The sequence below is a fragment of the Hippocampus comes genome, unplaced genomic scaffold (assembly GCF_001891065.2).
Source record: "Hippocampus comes isolate QL1 unplaced genomic scaffold, H_comes_QL1_v1.1 scaffold22, whole genome shotgun sequence".
In the NCBI taxonomy this organism is placed as follows: domain Eukaryota; kingdom Metazoa; phylum Chordata; class Actinopteri; order Syngnathiformes; family Syngnathidae; genus Hippocampus; species Hippocampus comes.
Genome location: NW_017806175.1, coordinates 4,140,382 through 4,153,685, shown reverse-complemented (window position 1 = coordinate 4,153,685; position 13,304 = coordinate 4,140,382). Strand labels below are relative to the sequence as shown.

General features: G+C 44.5%; 2 protein-coding genes across 6 annotated transcripts in view; both read left to right on the top strand.

Moving 5' to 3' along the window:
* LOC109532064 (torsin-1A-interacting protein 2-like) overlaps positions 1-1,345 on the top strand; it is a 4,673-nt gene extending 3,328 nt beyond the window's left edge. For all 3 annotated transcript variants that reach the window (XM_019896677.1, XM_019896676.1, XM_019896675.1), the window contains exon 7: positions 289-1,345. In XM_019896677.1, the coding sequence (XP_019752236.1) occupies positions 289-1,052 (764 nt within the window). In that variant the 3' untranslated portion in view covers positions 1,053-1,345. The remainder of the gene's footprint in view (positions 1-288) is intronic.
* Positions 1,346-2,292: 947 nt separating this feature from the next.
* olfml2ba (olfactomedin-like 2Ba) lies at positions 2,293-13,005 on the top strand. Of its 3 annotated transcripts, XM_019896667.1 has the most exons (9): positions 2,293-2,783; positions 4,144-4,407; positions 4,547-4,654; positions 6,587-6,754; positions 7,368-7,584; positions 8,674-9,317; positions 9,351-9,528; positions 10,732-10,908; positions 11,580-13,005. In XM_019896667.1, the coding sequence occupies exons 1-9, from the start codon at positions 2,604-2,606 to the stop codon at positions 12,194-12,196; spliced, it is 2,553 nt and encodes an 850-aa protein (XP_019752226.1). In that variant the 5' UTR covers positions 2,293-2,603; the 3' UTR covers positions 12,197-13,005. The 3 variants fall into 3 exon arrangements, with proteins under 3 accessions (XP_019752226.1, XP_019752225.1, XP_019752227.1); XM_019896666.1 differs by having other exon boundaries at positions 2,294-2,783; positions 8,674-9,528; XM_019896668.1 differs by having other exon boundaries at positions 2,295-2,783; positions 4,215-4,407; positions 8,674-9,528.
* The last annotated feature ends 299 nt before the right edge of the window (positions 13,006-13,304 follow it).

The window sequence follows — 13,304 nt, the reverse complement described above, 5'->3', positions numbered from 1 at the left end:
GCCTTCAGTGATCTGATTAGTTAAAGCTTTCATACACGTCCAATCGCAGGGCTGTTTACAAACGGAAAACGGAGAGACTGTTCGGGAGAGCTCGTGAAAACTCGACGATAAGGTACCTGGCCGCCCCTAAAATTTTCTCAACGGATTTAGACGATTCACAAAAATGATCAATTTAAGAAATAAAACGGCGGATTTCCGCGGATCCGCGGAAAAATGCCATGTATGTCAAAGTCATTCATCCATTTTCTCTATTTATTCTAAATAAATAAATCTGAAATCTCTGTACAGTAAGAAGATACCTGATTGGCATCGGCATAGTATTGGCACTCGTCGCCATCTTGGTGCAGCTCGTTCTCCGGCCCGAGCCTCCGCCTCCGAGCGCCACACCGCCGATCGACATCTTCCTCAGGCAGCTGGAAAAAGTCGAGACTCGCTTCCATCGCCAGCGCCCCGAGCTGTGGATCCGCAGCCGGATCCACCTGAAGAGGCACCTCCTGACGCAACGGCCCAGCGAGCCCGTCAGTCTGATCCTGACGGCGGGGGTAGCGGGCCGCCGGACGTTGCGATGCCTGGCCCGCGACCTGGCCTCCGCCTTCTCCTCCGCCCTCAACGCCTCCGTGCTGCACATCGACGGCGCCAGTAAAGTCGGAGAGGATAGCGACCAGGTGAAGCTGGACATCGACGGCCAGCTGCAGGTCGCCTTTGAAGGGGACAAACCCGTGGCGGTGATTCACCGCTTCGAGCAGCTGCCCCCGGGCTCCACCCTCATCTTCTATCGCTACTGCGACCACGAGAACGCGGCGTACAAGAAGACCTTCCTCATCTTCACCGTGCTGCTGGAGGGAGAGGAGGAGATACCAGCCGGGACTTCTTTGAGCGCCGTGGAGGAGATGGTTGACGACCACCTCCAGAGGAAGTTCCTCTCGCACGGCCGTCCTCTGGCCTTCGACAGGATGGACCTGGACAAGTACGGCGGACTGTGGAGCCGCATTTCGCACCTCATCCTTCCTGTTGCCACGGAGGCGTGGACGGAGCGTGAAAGCTGCTCGTGACCATTCGGATTATCTTTTACTGCCTCTTTGAGGTTGGTGGCGGATTTTCGACAAATTTGCTGAACAGTTGTTGGACGGTGATCAAGTCTTGCGTATCAACCCCTATGTGTTACTAAGGAAATGAAGGACATTTTTTATTTTAAATAAATCAAAGTTTTAAAAATGTATCATGAAAATCAGTTCTATATCTTGCCTCGCTTCATAAAAACCAACCAAAATAAATTTAAATTTGAAAATAAATGTACATCGTGTAATCCTACACATAAAGATAGTCTTACAAAATCCAAACTGGACATTTAATATATAATACAAACGTATAGCTAAATTAAGTCACCGCTCACAACAGCAAAATCAAATTTTACCAATTTTAAAGAGATTTATTACTTTTTTTTTTAATGACCATGTGTAATTCTCTGATCACTAACTGCTTTCAGCATCGAGATACACAACACTATTTGAACCGAGTGTCTGTTTTCTGCAATACTGATTCATACTGTACACGTGCCTTCAATCGAATAAAGACAATTCTGAGGCCTATTCGTTTCATTGCAGTATATGCCAGTGCCCTATAGAGGGCAGCATTTAGCAACGCCACAGTTGAAAGCGGAGTTGGGGGAAAAAAAAAGTTGAAACGTGTATGTGACAGTAAAATAATTAATGCTTATTATGTATTCGTTTACCAATGATTGCATAAAATGATTAAATTTGAATGTCAATATTGTCCATTTTACACAAATCTTATTTTTGTATTTAAAATAAACACATTTTAAATTGGAATTTTAGCATTTGCAATAAATGCAACAATTTAAATCTTTCTTTTAATCAGCAATTCGTCCTATTTTTATCATACCATATGTAATTGATTTAATGATAATCAACATTTAATCAAACGTGAAATGTAGATGTAAATTGGTTTATCAAATGTATTATTAACAATAAATCAACCAGCAAATTATTTACCGAGTTTAAAAAAATACAAATGAATAAATACATACGAACAAACATTAGGATACATTCACAAAATTAACGCAACGAATGCTGGACAGGCCACACTTTGCCACACCACTGCTTGAAACGATTAACGGTGCAACAGGCTGCCGCTTTGACGTCACAGGCACTGGACGGCCAATCCAATACGACCCGAGGGGTGAAAACTATAGAATCGTTTAAAGCGACGTCGATATGCACTGCATCCTTTTGGGAGCTTTTTCTGAATATTTTGAATGAAGTGGCGTGACACACATGTATTGCCTGAGACTTACTTTCCCGATGCCGTTGCATTGCGAGTGGAACTCCTCCTCACTCCTTCCATCAAGGCCCGCCTCCTGTCGCCACTCACACAACTTTCACACGCACACTCACCCTGCCTCCACTCTCCATCAGTGCATTGACATCATGGCCTCTTAGAGCCTCATCTCCAAGAGTCTGGACCCGCCATGAGGAGCCCAAGGACTTTTCTCAGTTGCTAATTTCAACATTCTCCAACTTTTTTTTTTTCCTCCCTTCTTTCTCTCTCTCATCGCCATCCAGAAGGACTACAGTATTGGCAGCATGTTTAAGTGGTGCGTCGTCGTGATCTTGGTGCACTGTGCGCTTGTTGCGCGCGGGCTCACCGTGCCGCCAAAGATGGTGGCTGCTGCAGACTCCGGGCTGCAAAATGACACGGGGACAGGGCAAAGTGCCAACAAGCTGCAGGAGATGACACATGACGGGCAAAACACCCTCTCCGAGGTAACGTGTGCACTCATGATGATGCATCATACAGTTCGGTCCAGATGGATTTTTGGCTTTATACACCACCGCAATGGATTTTAAAATGGAACAGTCGATATATGATTGATATGTGACACGGTATGTTCATGAAGTCGTCAGCTTTTTGGGGTTTTTCTTTTTCATTTAAAGTAATGACTGTAACACTCATTTCAAGCAGCCTTTTCAGGGTAGTATTGACAAGATGTTACTTTCTCTTGTTACAAAGCCAAGTCGATGCAATTCTGTTGATAGCTGACTGGAGCTACCGATATAAATTCCAACTAAGATTTCAATTGTAAACGTCCAATCCAGTGACACCTTCAAGACGACTGCTGGTAACATCCAAGAATCAAATCAAGACAGAAAACAGAAATCTAAGAGTAACCATCACAACGATGCCAAGTGTGGCAATGAAGCAAAGGAAGAGTCTGTAATCCAAAGCATACCACATCAAGTGTCAAACATTGTAGGTCAGCCTGTCTGGCTGCTAATGGAACACGCTCACTTGTGTTTATTGATGATCGAAATGCCTCAGAGAAGTAATGAGATGGATTGTGAGGCATATTTAAAAAAAAGAAAAAGTGAATTCCGGCACCTGTGTGAGGTGGGTCAAAAAAGTCTCACAGAGGATATATTTCAAATCCAAAGAACAACTTTCCCTCTTTGGTAACCAGCTCCACCTCAAATTTCTCCAGTTGGCTCAAAGTGCTGTTCCTTACCTCTTAACTGTAACACGAAAGAGGGAGCATATAACTCCGATTCTGGCTGCCTGTTGACTTCATTCAAAATTCATTGATTTGTTTTTAAATCTTGAAATGGTCTCACTCCGCCTTACTGAGTTGCGCTATCCCTACGCTCCTGCTGAGTTTCTTCTCAAGGTCTAAGCGGAAACTTAGCGAGACTAAGATTTTATTCTGTTGCCGATCCCGTGCTTTGAAATAACCTCGCTCTACACACTGGACAACGTTCTAAAATGTTCTTTATCAAAACCATTTCTTCAGCTCCATGCAAGACTCTGCATTATATGCTTCATCATTTTATATTTTATGTTTGCGGATTCGTTGAGCTGAGTCAGGGAGATTTGAGGTGAGATGTTCTACAATGAATGGCTTTTAGAAGAAAAACCCTGTCGAATGAAAGCTGACAGTACACACTTCACTGACATACTGATGTACTTACTGACTGTTTTATTTTTCATCCACTGCGGTGGTGTATTGAGACCAAAAAAAAAAAAATCCTTCTGGATGCAACTGTATGGTGTGTGGACGCCTGACAAACATTTTGTGCGCAAATTTTGAGCGTGGTGGAAAAATACATACCGTCCTTTTCTTCTTTGTAGCTGCTGGGTGATTATGACAAAGTGAAAGCCCTCTCGGAAGGCTCTGACTGTCGGTGTCAATGTGTTGTCAGACCCCTGAGCAGGAGCGCCTGCCGGCGGATAGAAGAGGGCAGCGCAACGGCGCACGACTCGTACACGGTGGAGACCATCACGTCCGGTCCGGAGTGTAAGTGCGCCTGCGTCGCTCCTTCGTCTGCAGTCAACCCCTGCGAAGGAGAGCTCAGGCTGAAAAAGCTTAGGGAAGCTGCGAAAGATGATGTCAAGGTGAAGTGTCAATCCAGCGGGGAAAAAAAACAACAAATCAAAGGATCATTGCGGAGCTTGATTGGCACTCTCGTCTCCAGTTGGTCCTCACCTTTTTTTTTTTTTTTTTTTTGTGACCGAGTCCACTTGATCGTTTTAGTTGGCCACCGTCCTTGAGCTTCTGGAGGGTTCCTATTATGGGATGGATCTGCCCAAGCTGCACACCATCATCAGCAATCTGGTGGACCGTGTGACACACATTGAAAAGGTACCAGATGACGGCGGCCAAGGATCCATGTTGTGTTATGACTATCGGACGGGCAGTAGATAGGAAGCTTCACCTAGGCCCGAATAGACGCGAGGACAAAAGTATCGGGACACCTGGTCGTTACACCGACGGGGGAAGTGACAGTGGAAGAGAATAGAGAGTCAAGGCCTTCTCCGCTGTGGAACTTATTACAGCTTCTAGTCTTCTGGGAAGACTTTTTACATGCTTGTGAAATGTCTATGTGGACATTTTTTGAGGTCAGTGGTCACTGACGGTGGACTTGGGAGAGGTTTTTGATGAGGTTCGGGTCAGGATTCGCTCACAGGTTCTTACAAAGAGCAACACAGCAATAGTCGGATTCTACAATGTGGAAAGCATTTGTTGATTATTCAATGCGGAGTACGTCATGCGCTGACCGCAGCATTCAAAGGCCTGTTCAAGAGTGATTTTAGTGTGTCGCCATTTAAAATGACTACAGCTTGAGGTACAAATGATCTCTACAAACATTTTGTAAATGAGACCTTCACTCTTCTTCCAGAGAGCTACAACTGGGGTGATGAGCGAAGATGGTGGATATTGTCATCGTGGACCTGAGTTGCCTTTTTAGTTATGGAGCAGTTGTAAAAGTTGGAAAGATTTGTCGCCCAATTTATTTGACTCGCTTCGGTGACTACCTGCGTCAGTCTTGACTGAAAACTCATCCATGCAAAAGGAACCATATTTTGGTCAATTGAAGATGTGAACGGTTTCCCTAGGTGTCCAGATACTTATGTCCAAAGCGCCTCACCAGAAAATGACCATAAAACAATCCTTAGTATGATTGCTGGGTCATAAAATGACAACGAGGATACCATATCGTCTCTCCAACATGGCGGAGGTTGTGATAAAGGGACAAGATATGATGACAATAATAACTACACTGTTATTCAAGTTGGGTTGCATCAGAAAGCATAAAAGTCCCAGAAGAATGTGGCGGTCTCCGTCTCCCGATTCCATATCCTGAAAATAAATCCCAATTGTAATCATGGCCGGGACAAATTACGGCGTCGTCGCCTCACAGTGGAGGCGAGCAAAAAAAAAAAACGAAAGGAGGATAACGGGCTCACGTCGGCCATGTGCTTTCGCAGTGTGTAAATGTTGACTTGATCTTCCACTCGCTGGCTGACTGACATGGGATGTGACACAGCCATTGTTCGGCACTGAAAATAGATGCGCTTTTCCCGCACTACGTGGCCTCTGGAGACTTTTTTTTTTTTTTTTTTGCATGGGAAAACCTGGGGGAAAACGGGCCTCCGTTTACACTTGCAGTATTTATAGTGGACATCATCTAGAGCAGGGCTGCCCAACCTTTTTTGACTGAAGATCTACTTTTTGATGAACCAACCTCCTGCGATCGACTCGTTACCGCACGCACTTACACACGCATGCCGTAATGAGCGTGTTAACTATCGTAGCTCACGTGTACCGTTTAAAAATGCTTCTCTCGGCCCTCCAGATTCCCATTCTTTGCCAGGACCCTCCGTGAATGCTACATAAAAAGCCTTTTTTTTTTTTTTTTTTTTTTACAACAGCCACCTGCCTGACATCCCCATCGTGCCTATAGAAACGTGTGTGTGACGCAAATCTTCGTTGACATTAATGTTGAAATGTGATATTTATTCTACACATTTTTACAGCATTGGAAAACGTTAAGAATGTTTGTGTCATCTTTGTCTCCTACAGAAACCATATTAAAACTAAAAATATATTTCCCTCCCCCATCTTTTTCCGTTTTCAAACATTTTGGAAAAAGCTCCAGGGAGACACTAGGGCGGCGCTAAAGAGCCACATACGGCTCCAGAGCGTATTCCACGATCCCGGATTCGTTTTCTCATTTGGCAAATACGTTTAACGGTGACTGTTATAATCACATTTGTCTCTGACTGCGTCAAGGTGATGGCCTTAAAAGAGACCAAAGATGAGGCCAAGTCCCACCCAAACCCACCAAAGCCGACAGATGATGCTCAAAATCGGACCGCGGTACCACACTCACCTTCACACCGCCAAAGTGATCAGAGTGGGGAGAAACTCAGAGGACCAGACACGTCTCAAAAAGCAAAGGTAAACCTGATTTCTCGGACACATAACCAAGTGAACAGATGATGGTCCAAAAAGTTTTAAAAAACGGGTTCATGCTTGTAGTTCTTTGGATTCAAGAGAGAATCTGTTGAGAATATATGAAATTGATAAGAGGAGGCCGGGTGACTGTAGCACCGATGACCCCATGACGGCATCGGAGTGAAATGGCGATCCTCTCCAGAAATGTTGGGTGGGCTTCTTCCCTAAAGTCGAATCACCATGCTGGTATGCTTTCTCAAGGGCATTACGCAAGGTTATTGATGAAAACTGAAACGCCATGGAACAAATCTAACGCGAGGATGTGAACGTGGCAACAAGATGTGCCTTTTGTTGAGTCCAACACATAAACTAGGGAGTCACTTTGAAAAAACTGCGCATCCCCCCAATAAATCCACAAAGCTACACGACACTGGCAAAACCTCTGTTCATAAACAAAAACAAATTCTGTCGCTATGATCTTATTGTTAATCATTTTCAAGTTGATCTCACAGAGTTACATTGAGACCGCCAACCCTTGCTACAAATAAATATTTTTTTTTACGCAAGGTTTCATTTCACTGGATGCTTGTGAAGTTGTTCCTCTGTCCACAAACAGGAAAAGCACGGGGAGAAGTTTATTGCCGGAACTCTGTCCGACGGTTCGGCTCAGGTCACCAAGGTGAAACCGCACGCGGCTGGCAAAAAGGGGGCCAAAAAGGAGGTTTCTCAAGGGTCCAAGACTGCTCTTAACGGGATGATTATCAGAGGAGTGACTTTTTACAAGTCTGAGCCAGAACCATTGGCCACGGATGACGGGGAGCATGAAGAGAACGGTGAGTGCCATCGACGGTCAGACGAGAGCCAAGGCCAAGGTCTTCCAGCAACGAGATCCGGAGTATTTATCCAGCCGGTTTGGGGTTTTTTTTTGCAATGAGCAGCTGAAACAGCTGCTGGCAATGAACAACCTTCATGGAGAAGTGAAACAAAAAATATGCGGTGTCTCTGTCCCTAGTGTCTTACTGTCAGTCAGTCTACTTCTACTTTTATGGTCAAATATGCGAGAGTACCAACCTGCTAATCCAACCGTTTGCTAACTAGGTCAGGAAAACGGTTCCATCGTGACTAAAAAGGGTGGAAAGAGAACGTACATTTCTTTGACAGAAGTGAACCTTTTTTTTAGGGGGGGCGGGGCGCGAAAGATTTTTTTTTTTCCAATTTGATTGTTAGCAGGCTATATTCTGGTTCGTGGACAATTACATTAGGATCAGATTGATGACAATCAACCATCTGTATTTGGGGGGGTAGGGGGTGGGGGGGGGGGTGAAGAAATCACATTGCGATTCAAACACGATGCAAATGTGGCATGCTACCACAAAATGTAACCACAGTTTTTACGTAATCCACTAACTACCGTATTTTCCGGACGATAAGGCGCACCTAAAAGCATTCAATTTTCTGAAAGGCCGACAGTGCGCCTTATAATCCGATACGCCTTATATATGGATCAATATTCCGATTTCTTGGACGTAGTATTTTAAATATTTTGTAAAACGCTTTGGTACAGCTGCAGCGGTTGTGAAGGTTCTATATAAATAAAGATGTATTGTATTGTATTCCTTTAGTGCAGCTCCATCTAGTGGCTGCATAATGCAACCGCAGCCACTATTGTAGCTTCTATTCTATGCGCTTGATAATGCGGTGCGCCCTATATATGAAAACAGTTTTAAAATAGGCCGTTCATTGAAGGTGCGCCTTATACTCCGAAGTGCCTTAAAGTGCGGGAAATACGGTACCTAACAATACCTCTAACTCTAAGCGGGGGTAATAATGACTTAGCATTACATTTGTACATAGAGAGATGACCACAAATGCTTAATGTTGGCTTCAGCTGCCTTTCACCTAAATGTCTCCATCATCTGCAGATTTTGAGTATCATGGATTCAGTGGCGATGGTCCAATCGACCTCTTCATTGAGGAGAATCTTCTTCAGCACAAACCTCGTCCTCGTCCTCGTTCCAGGGAGAGGGCAGACACCAAGTCATTCCGCCAAGTGACGACTGGCCTCTTTCATAGCTCCAACAAAGTCAGCCAGTCTACTACACTAACAAACATTCTAAGCGAAGAGATCCAAGACATCGACGCACCATCTGTATCCACCGCGGTCGAGAGTGACACAAACACGACGAGCAAAGTCACGTTTGCGCCCTACACGACCTCAAAGAACCCCACCACAGTGAACTCTGCGTCTCAATCTGTTCCTTCAGACATCAGCCAGGGGACTTTGAGAACAGACACCTCCCCAGATGTTACAACCGATGAGATGACCACAGCAACCCACTCCCACGATAAGGCAATCGCTATAAGTACCACAGAGGCACCAACCTCCACCGTCATGGATGTGACCACCGCTGGGACCTACACCACCAACACTCCAATAACTACAGCCACTCAGGTTGCCCCCACAACATCACAAGCCACTGTACCAACCGACCTTCCAGTGTCTTCGACAGAAAGTCCTACGGACACTTCCCCACCTGTCACCACACCCGCGACGACTTTTCCTCCGGCCACGACCGCCACTCCCGAGACCACTACCGAGACCACTACTGAGACCACTACCAAGACCACTACGACAACAACCGCTACAACCACGAAGGCTCCCAGCCGGGCTCGTACTGTAAAACGCAAGTACAAGATCAGCTGGGAGGAGGAAGAGGAGGATTTGGCGTTTGATGACATCATGCAAAGGCAAGAGGGAGCAACGACAAGAAAACCTGGTAAACGGAGTCATTGCCCTCCTAATTCACACAGCGGTCATTACAGTGGACGTCTTATCATGTTATCGGGTTAACAGGGTGAATGAAAGGGTTAATTACTGATGAATTGCAGAAGAATGGACCAGTCGACTACTGAAGAAAACAAAAAACAAATGTATGATCCACACCAAATGTTAAGAGGCTCTCCCTTGGCTAGCGCCTCATACAACAACAAAGTCAGTGGTAATTGGGTCAATAGCTTTTGTCTCAACAACGGACTTCTTTGACTGAGGTCCGGACAAAAGAGGTCGAAACCCACACCGTTAAAAGACGCAACAGTCTTAGAATAGTACAATCGGGCAGCGGGCCACGGACCAGTTTAATGTCAGACAATATTTTCAGGTACCGGCCTTTAAGGTGTGGCGGATAAATACAACAAAATAATATGATATGATCTCCATGAAAACTGTGATATTTTCTAAACATAATAATAAACACGAATCATGACACCAGGAACGTCCTATCTAGTCGTAACGCTCTCTGGTCGCTATGGTAATGTTGAAACATGCCTTCAAAATAAGATACACCCCAAATAAATAAGTGCATGAAAAATATGACTCACCATCGCCGCATGTCGTGCAGAATGGGCTTGGTGCGTTGGAGTCTCCTCATGAGATGAATCCGTATTTTAAGTAGGACTCCTGATACTGTCTATTAAATGGAGCCTTCTTATTCTTGGAAGGTCGTAGGCTCCTCTTCTGTCTCCTGGTTGCGCCTTTCCGCTTCCCAAAGACGTTTGCTTTTTAATCATTTTGCTAGCACCTGGGTTTGATTTTAGCGGTGTCCTATCACGTGACCAAGAAGCGCGCCTTGACCTGTGTCAAGAGTAATTATACTGTAGACGGATGTAACAGAGAATCCGGTTAATTTTCAAAATACAACATATTTCAGATTCCGAAATAAATAAAAAGTAAGTTGTTTTAATGTAAGTTATTTATTCTTTCTGTGCGACCTGGCACCAAAAGGCCCACGGGCCGGTTGGGGACCCCTGCAATAGGGTATTATTTGGACTGTTCCATGCCAACGTTGCAACCTTTGCGTGCACGAGGCTGGATCAAATAAAAGCCTGTTACAGTAATTCTTTTCAGACTCTTTGAGGTGGGTCCGGACGATGTTGATGCTCTTCTAAATCCTCACTCATAACACTCGGGGGGTCTTTTGCAGAGGAATGTAAGGACACCCTGGCAACCATCTCCTATCCAGTGACTCATAACAAGTACGGCAAGACCGAAGGGGCCTGGATGAAGGATCCCAAGTCAGACAAAGATCGGATTTATGTCACCAACTTCTATTACGGAAACAACCTCCTGGAATTCCAGAACATGGAGGTTTTCAAAAAAGGTAAAGCGTTTTTTGTTGTTGACCCTGAGCTTTTGATTGCTCTCATTCCTTCTTATTGTTCACAAAAACCTTCACCAATTATTTTGTATCCTCTTCTATTTGTTTTATCAACTCTTACAATTTCCGTGTTTCATGGCTGCTTTGTCAATTCCTATTGATTGGCTATTTCAAATCTTTTCCAGCCGATTTAAACAACTCCTATGGCACCAGATTGGGTTGTGTATTTCTTCTTCTAATGATGATAAATCACACTTAGGGTGGATGCTCAACATACAGAACATCTCAACAATTTTTGCAAGTTCTTGTACCCTGGTGAAATCAATTCATTTTAGAGGTCCCGAAAACAACCCGACTCCCCACACCACCACAGTTTCACCGATAAACATGAAATTGATCATATCAGGATCAAATAAAAGGCTCACGAACCAGTGTAGAAATGGAAAATCAGCCATTTTGGATTGAAGCAACCATTTTGGGATCATTCCAGGCTCGTATTTTGTCAAGCTCTTACTAAGGAATCACCCCAGTTGAGCAACTCAAGCCAGATATCCTTGGCCAATGGGCGATGCTCAATTGCCAAGCTTTTTTTTTTCTTTTTTTGCTCTAAGCTAGCCACCGCAAACTCCGATTTACCACCTCCTCAAAATAGCTCATGTTTCGTCTCTCTCCAGGCCGTTTTACAAACTCCTACAAGCTTCCTTATAACTGGATCGGCACCGGTCACGTGGTGTACGACGGCGCCTTCTTCTTCAACCGCGCCTTCTCCCGAGACATCATCAAATTTGATCTGCAGCACCGCTACGTGGCCGCCTGGACCATGCTTCACGATGCTGTGATGGAAGAGTCAACGGCGGCGTGGGAGTGGCGAAGTCACTCAGACATCGACTTTGCTTTAGACGAGAGCGGCCTGTGGATCATCTACCCGGCGATGGACGATGAGGGCTTCTTACACGAAGTGGTTGTCCTCAGCCGCCTGAACCCGGTGGACCTCAGCATGCAAAGGGAGACCACGTGGAGAACCGGGCTAAGGAGAAGCCACTACGGGAACTGCTTCATTGTATGCGGCGTATTGTACGCTGTTGACAGCTACAACCAAAAGGAGGCCAACTTGGAATACGCCTTTGACACGCACACCAACACCCAGATGATTCCCAGAATGCCCTTCACCAACAATTACACCTACACAACCCAAATTGACTATAACCCCAAAGAGGGTGTACTGTACGCATGGGACAATGGACACCAAGTTACATACGATATTAAGTTTGCCTATGTAGACTCCAATTAAGGCTTTAATTGTAGTAAATTGAAATTCTTCAATGGATTGTAGAGCAGTCCAACTGGCCTGTAATGGCTATTTGTTCCATTTGTATCTGAAGTAAATAAAAATTGAGCCACTTTAGTCAGTTGACATTTTCTAGTGTGAAGCCAGCCACACACCGGCATGTAATTTCAAAACATCGACCGATCCTTGCACCTCACACATCTGTCGTCAATTTAGTAGAGAATCAGGAATTTTGAAACACGACTTTTATTCAACCACAAACGACATGGCGCATTTGCCAATGAAAAAGCGGATAAGCTGACCTCAAGAACAAATTTTCTACCCATGTGTGGTCATAACAGGACCTTTTTTTCCTGTTGGCTTGAACTTTTTAATAGCCAAAAAGTTGAGGCGTAGACTCTCCAAATTTCTGTTTCCAACCCAGGCTAAATTTAGCTCCTCCTCAACATATAAAGCCCCCTGGGTTGCGACGTATTGCGTCAACACACTTCCTTGACACAAATAACTACTTCAAATCAGGTTCCACATGTCACATGGTACCTCTAAGTTCCATTTGGTCTACTTTCAAAGCTCAGTAAACAATCTTTGGTGGACTGACCAAAACAGGAAGTAGAAACTTACCACAGGAAGTAGAAACATACCAAAATAAACAATGATAAATTGTGATTAATGGCGAACACCTCTGATTATCAGGACGCTGGGGGAAAAAAGTGTCATAGGGGGGGAAAAAACATAAGTCGTAGTAGTCCCCTTATTTTACGCTAACTTCCTGTGGATTTCAGAACAAGGGCCGAAATGTCACCAAAAAAAAAGCCCATCAAGGTTCCACCCCCACCCCACTCCCATTTTTGTGAACAAAGTCTAAAATTCTGATACATTTTTTTGTTTGTTGTTCTTTGTAAAAGCTCCTGCGTGCAACAATCAAATTACACCAAAAAGGCATTTGTCTGGGTGACTATTTGGGCAAAAAAGAAAGCTGGTGTAATTTCAGCTTCAGGATGACAATGACAGACTGAAATCCACAAAATGAAAACCGCACCAAAAAAACAAAACAAAAACAAAAAAAAAAAAAACCAAAAGAGTAAAATAAAGCATCAAATATGCATACAGA

Bases quoted from the DNA above. Each gene is read 5' to 3' on its own strand.
- olfml2ba (XM_019896666.1), top strand. From the start codon at position 2,604: ATGTTTAAGTGGTGCGTCGTCGTGATCTTGGTGCACTGTGCGCTTGTT. The intron at 4,408-4,546 runs GTGAAGTGTCAA...TGATCGTTTTAG, and splicing joins CTGCGAAAGATGATGTCAAG to TTGGCCACCGTCCTTGAGCT. The intron at 6,755-7,367 runs GTAAACCTGATT...GTCCACAAACAG, and splicing joins ACACGTCTCAAAAAGCAAAG to GAAAAGCACGGGGAGAAGTT.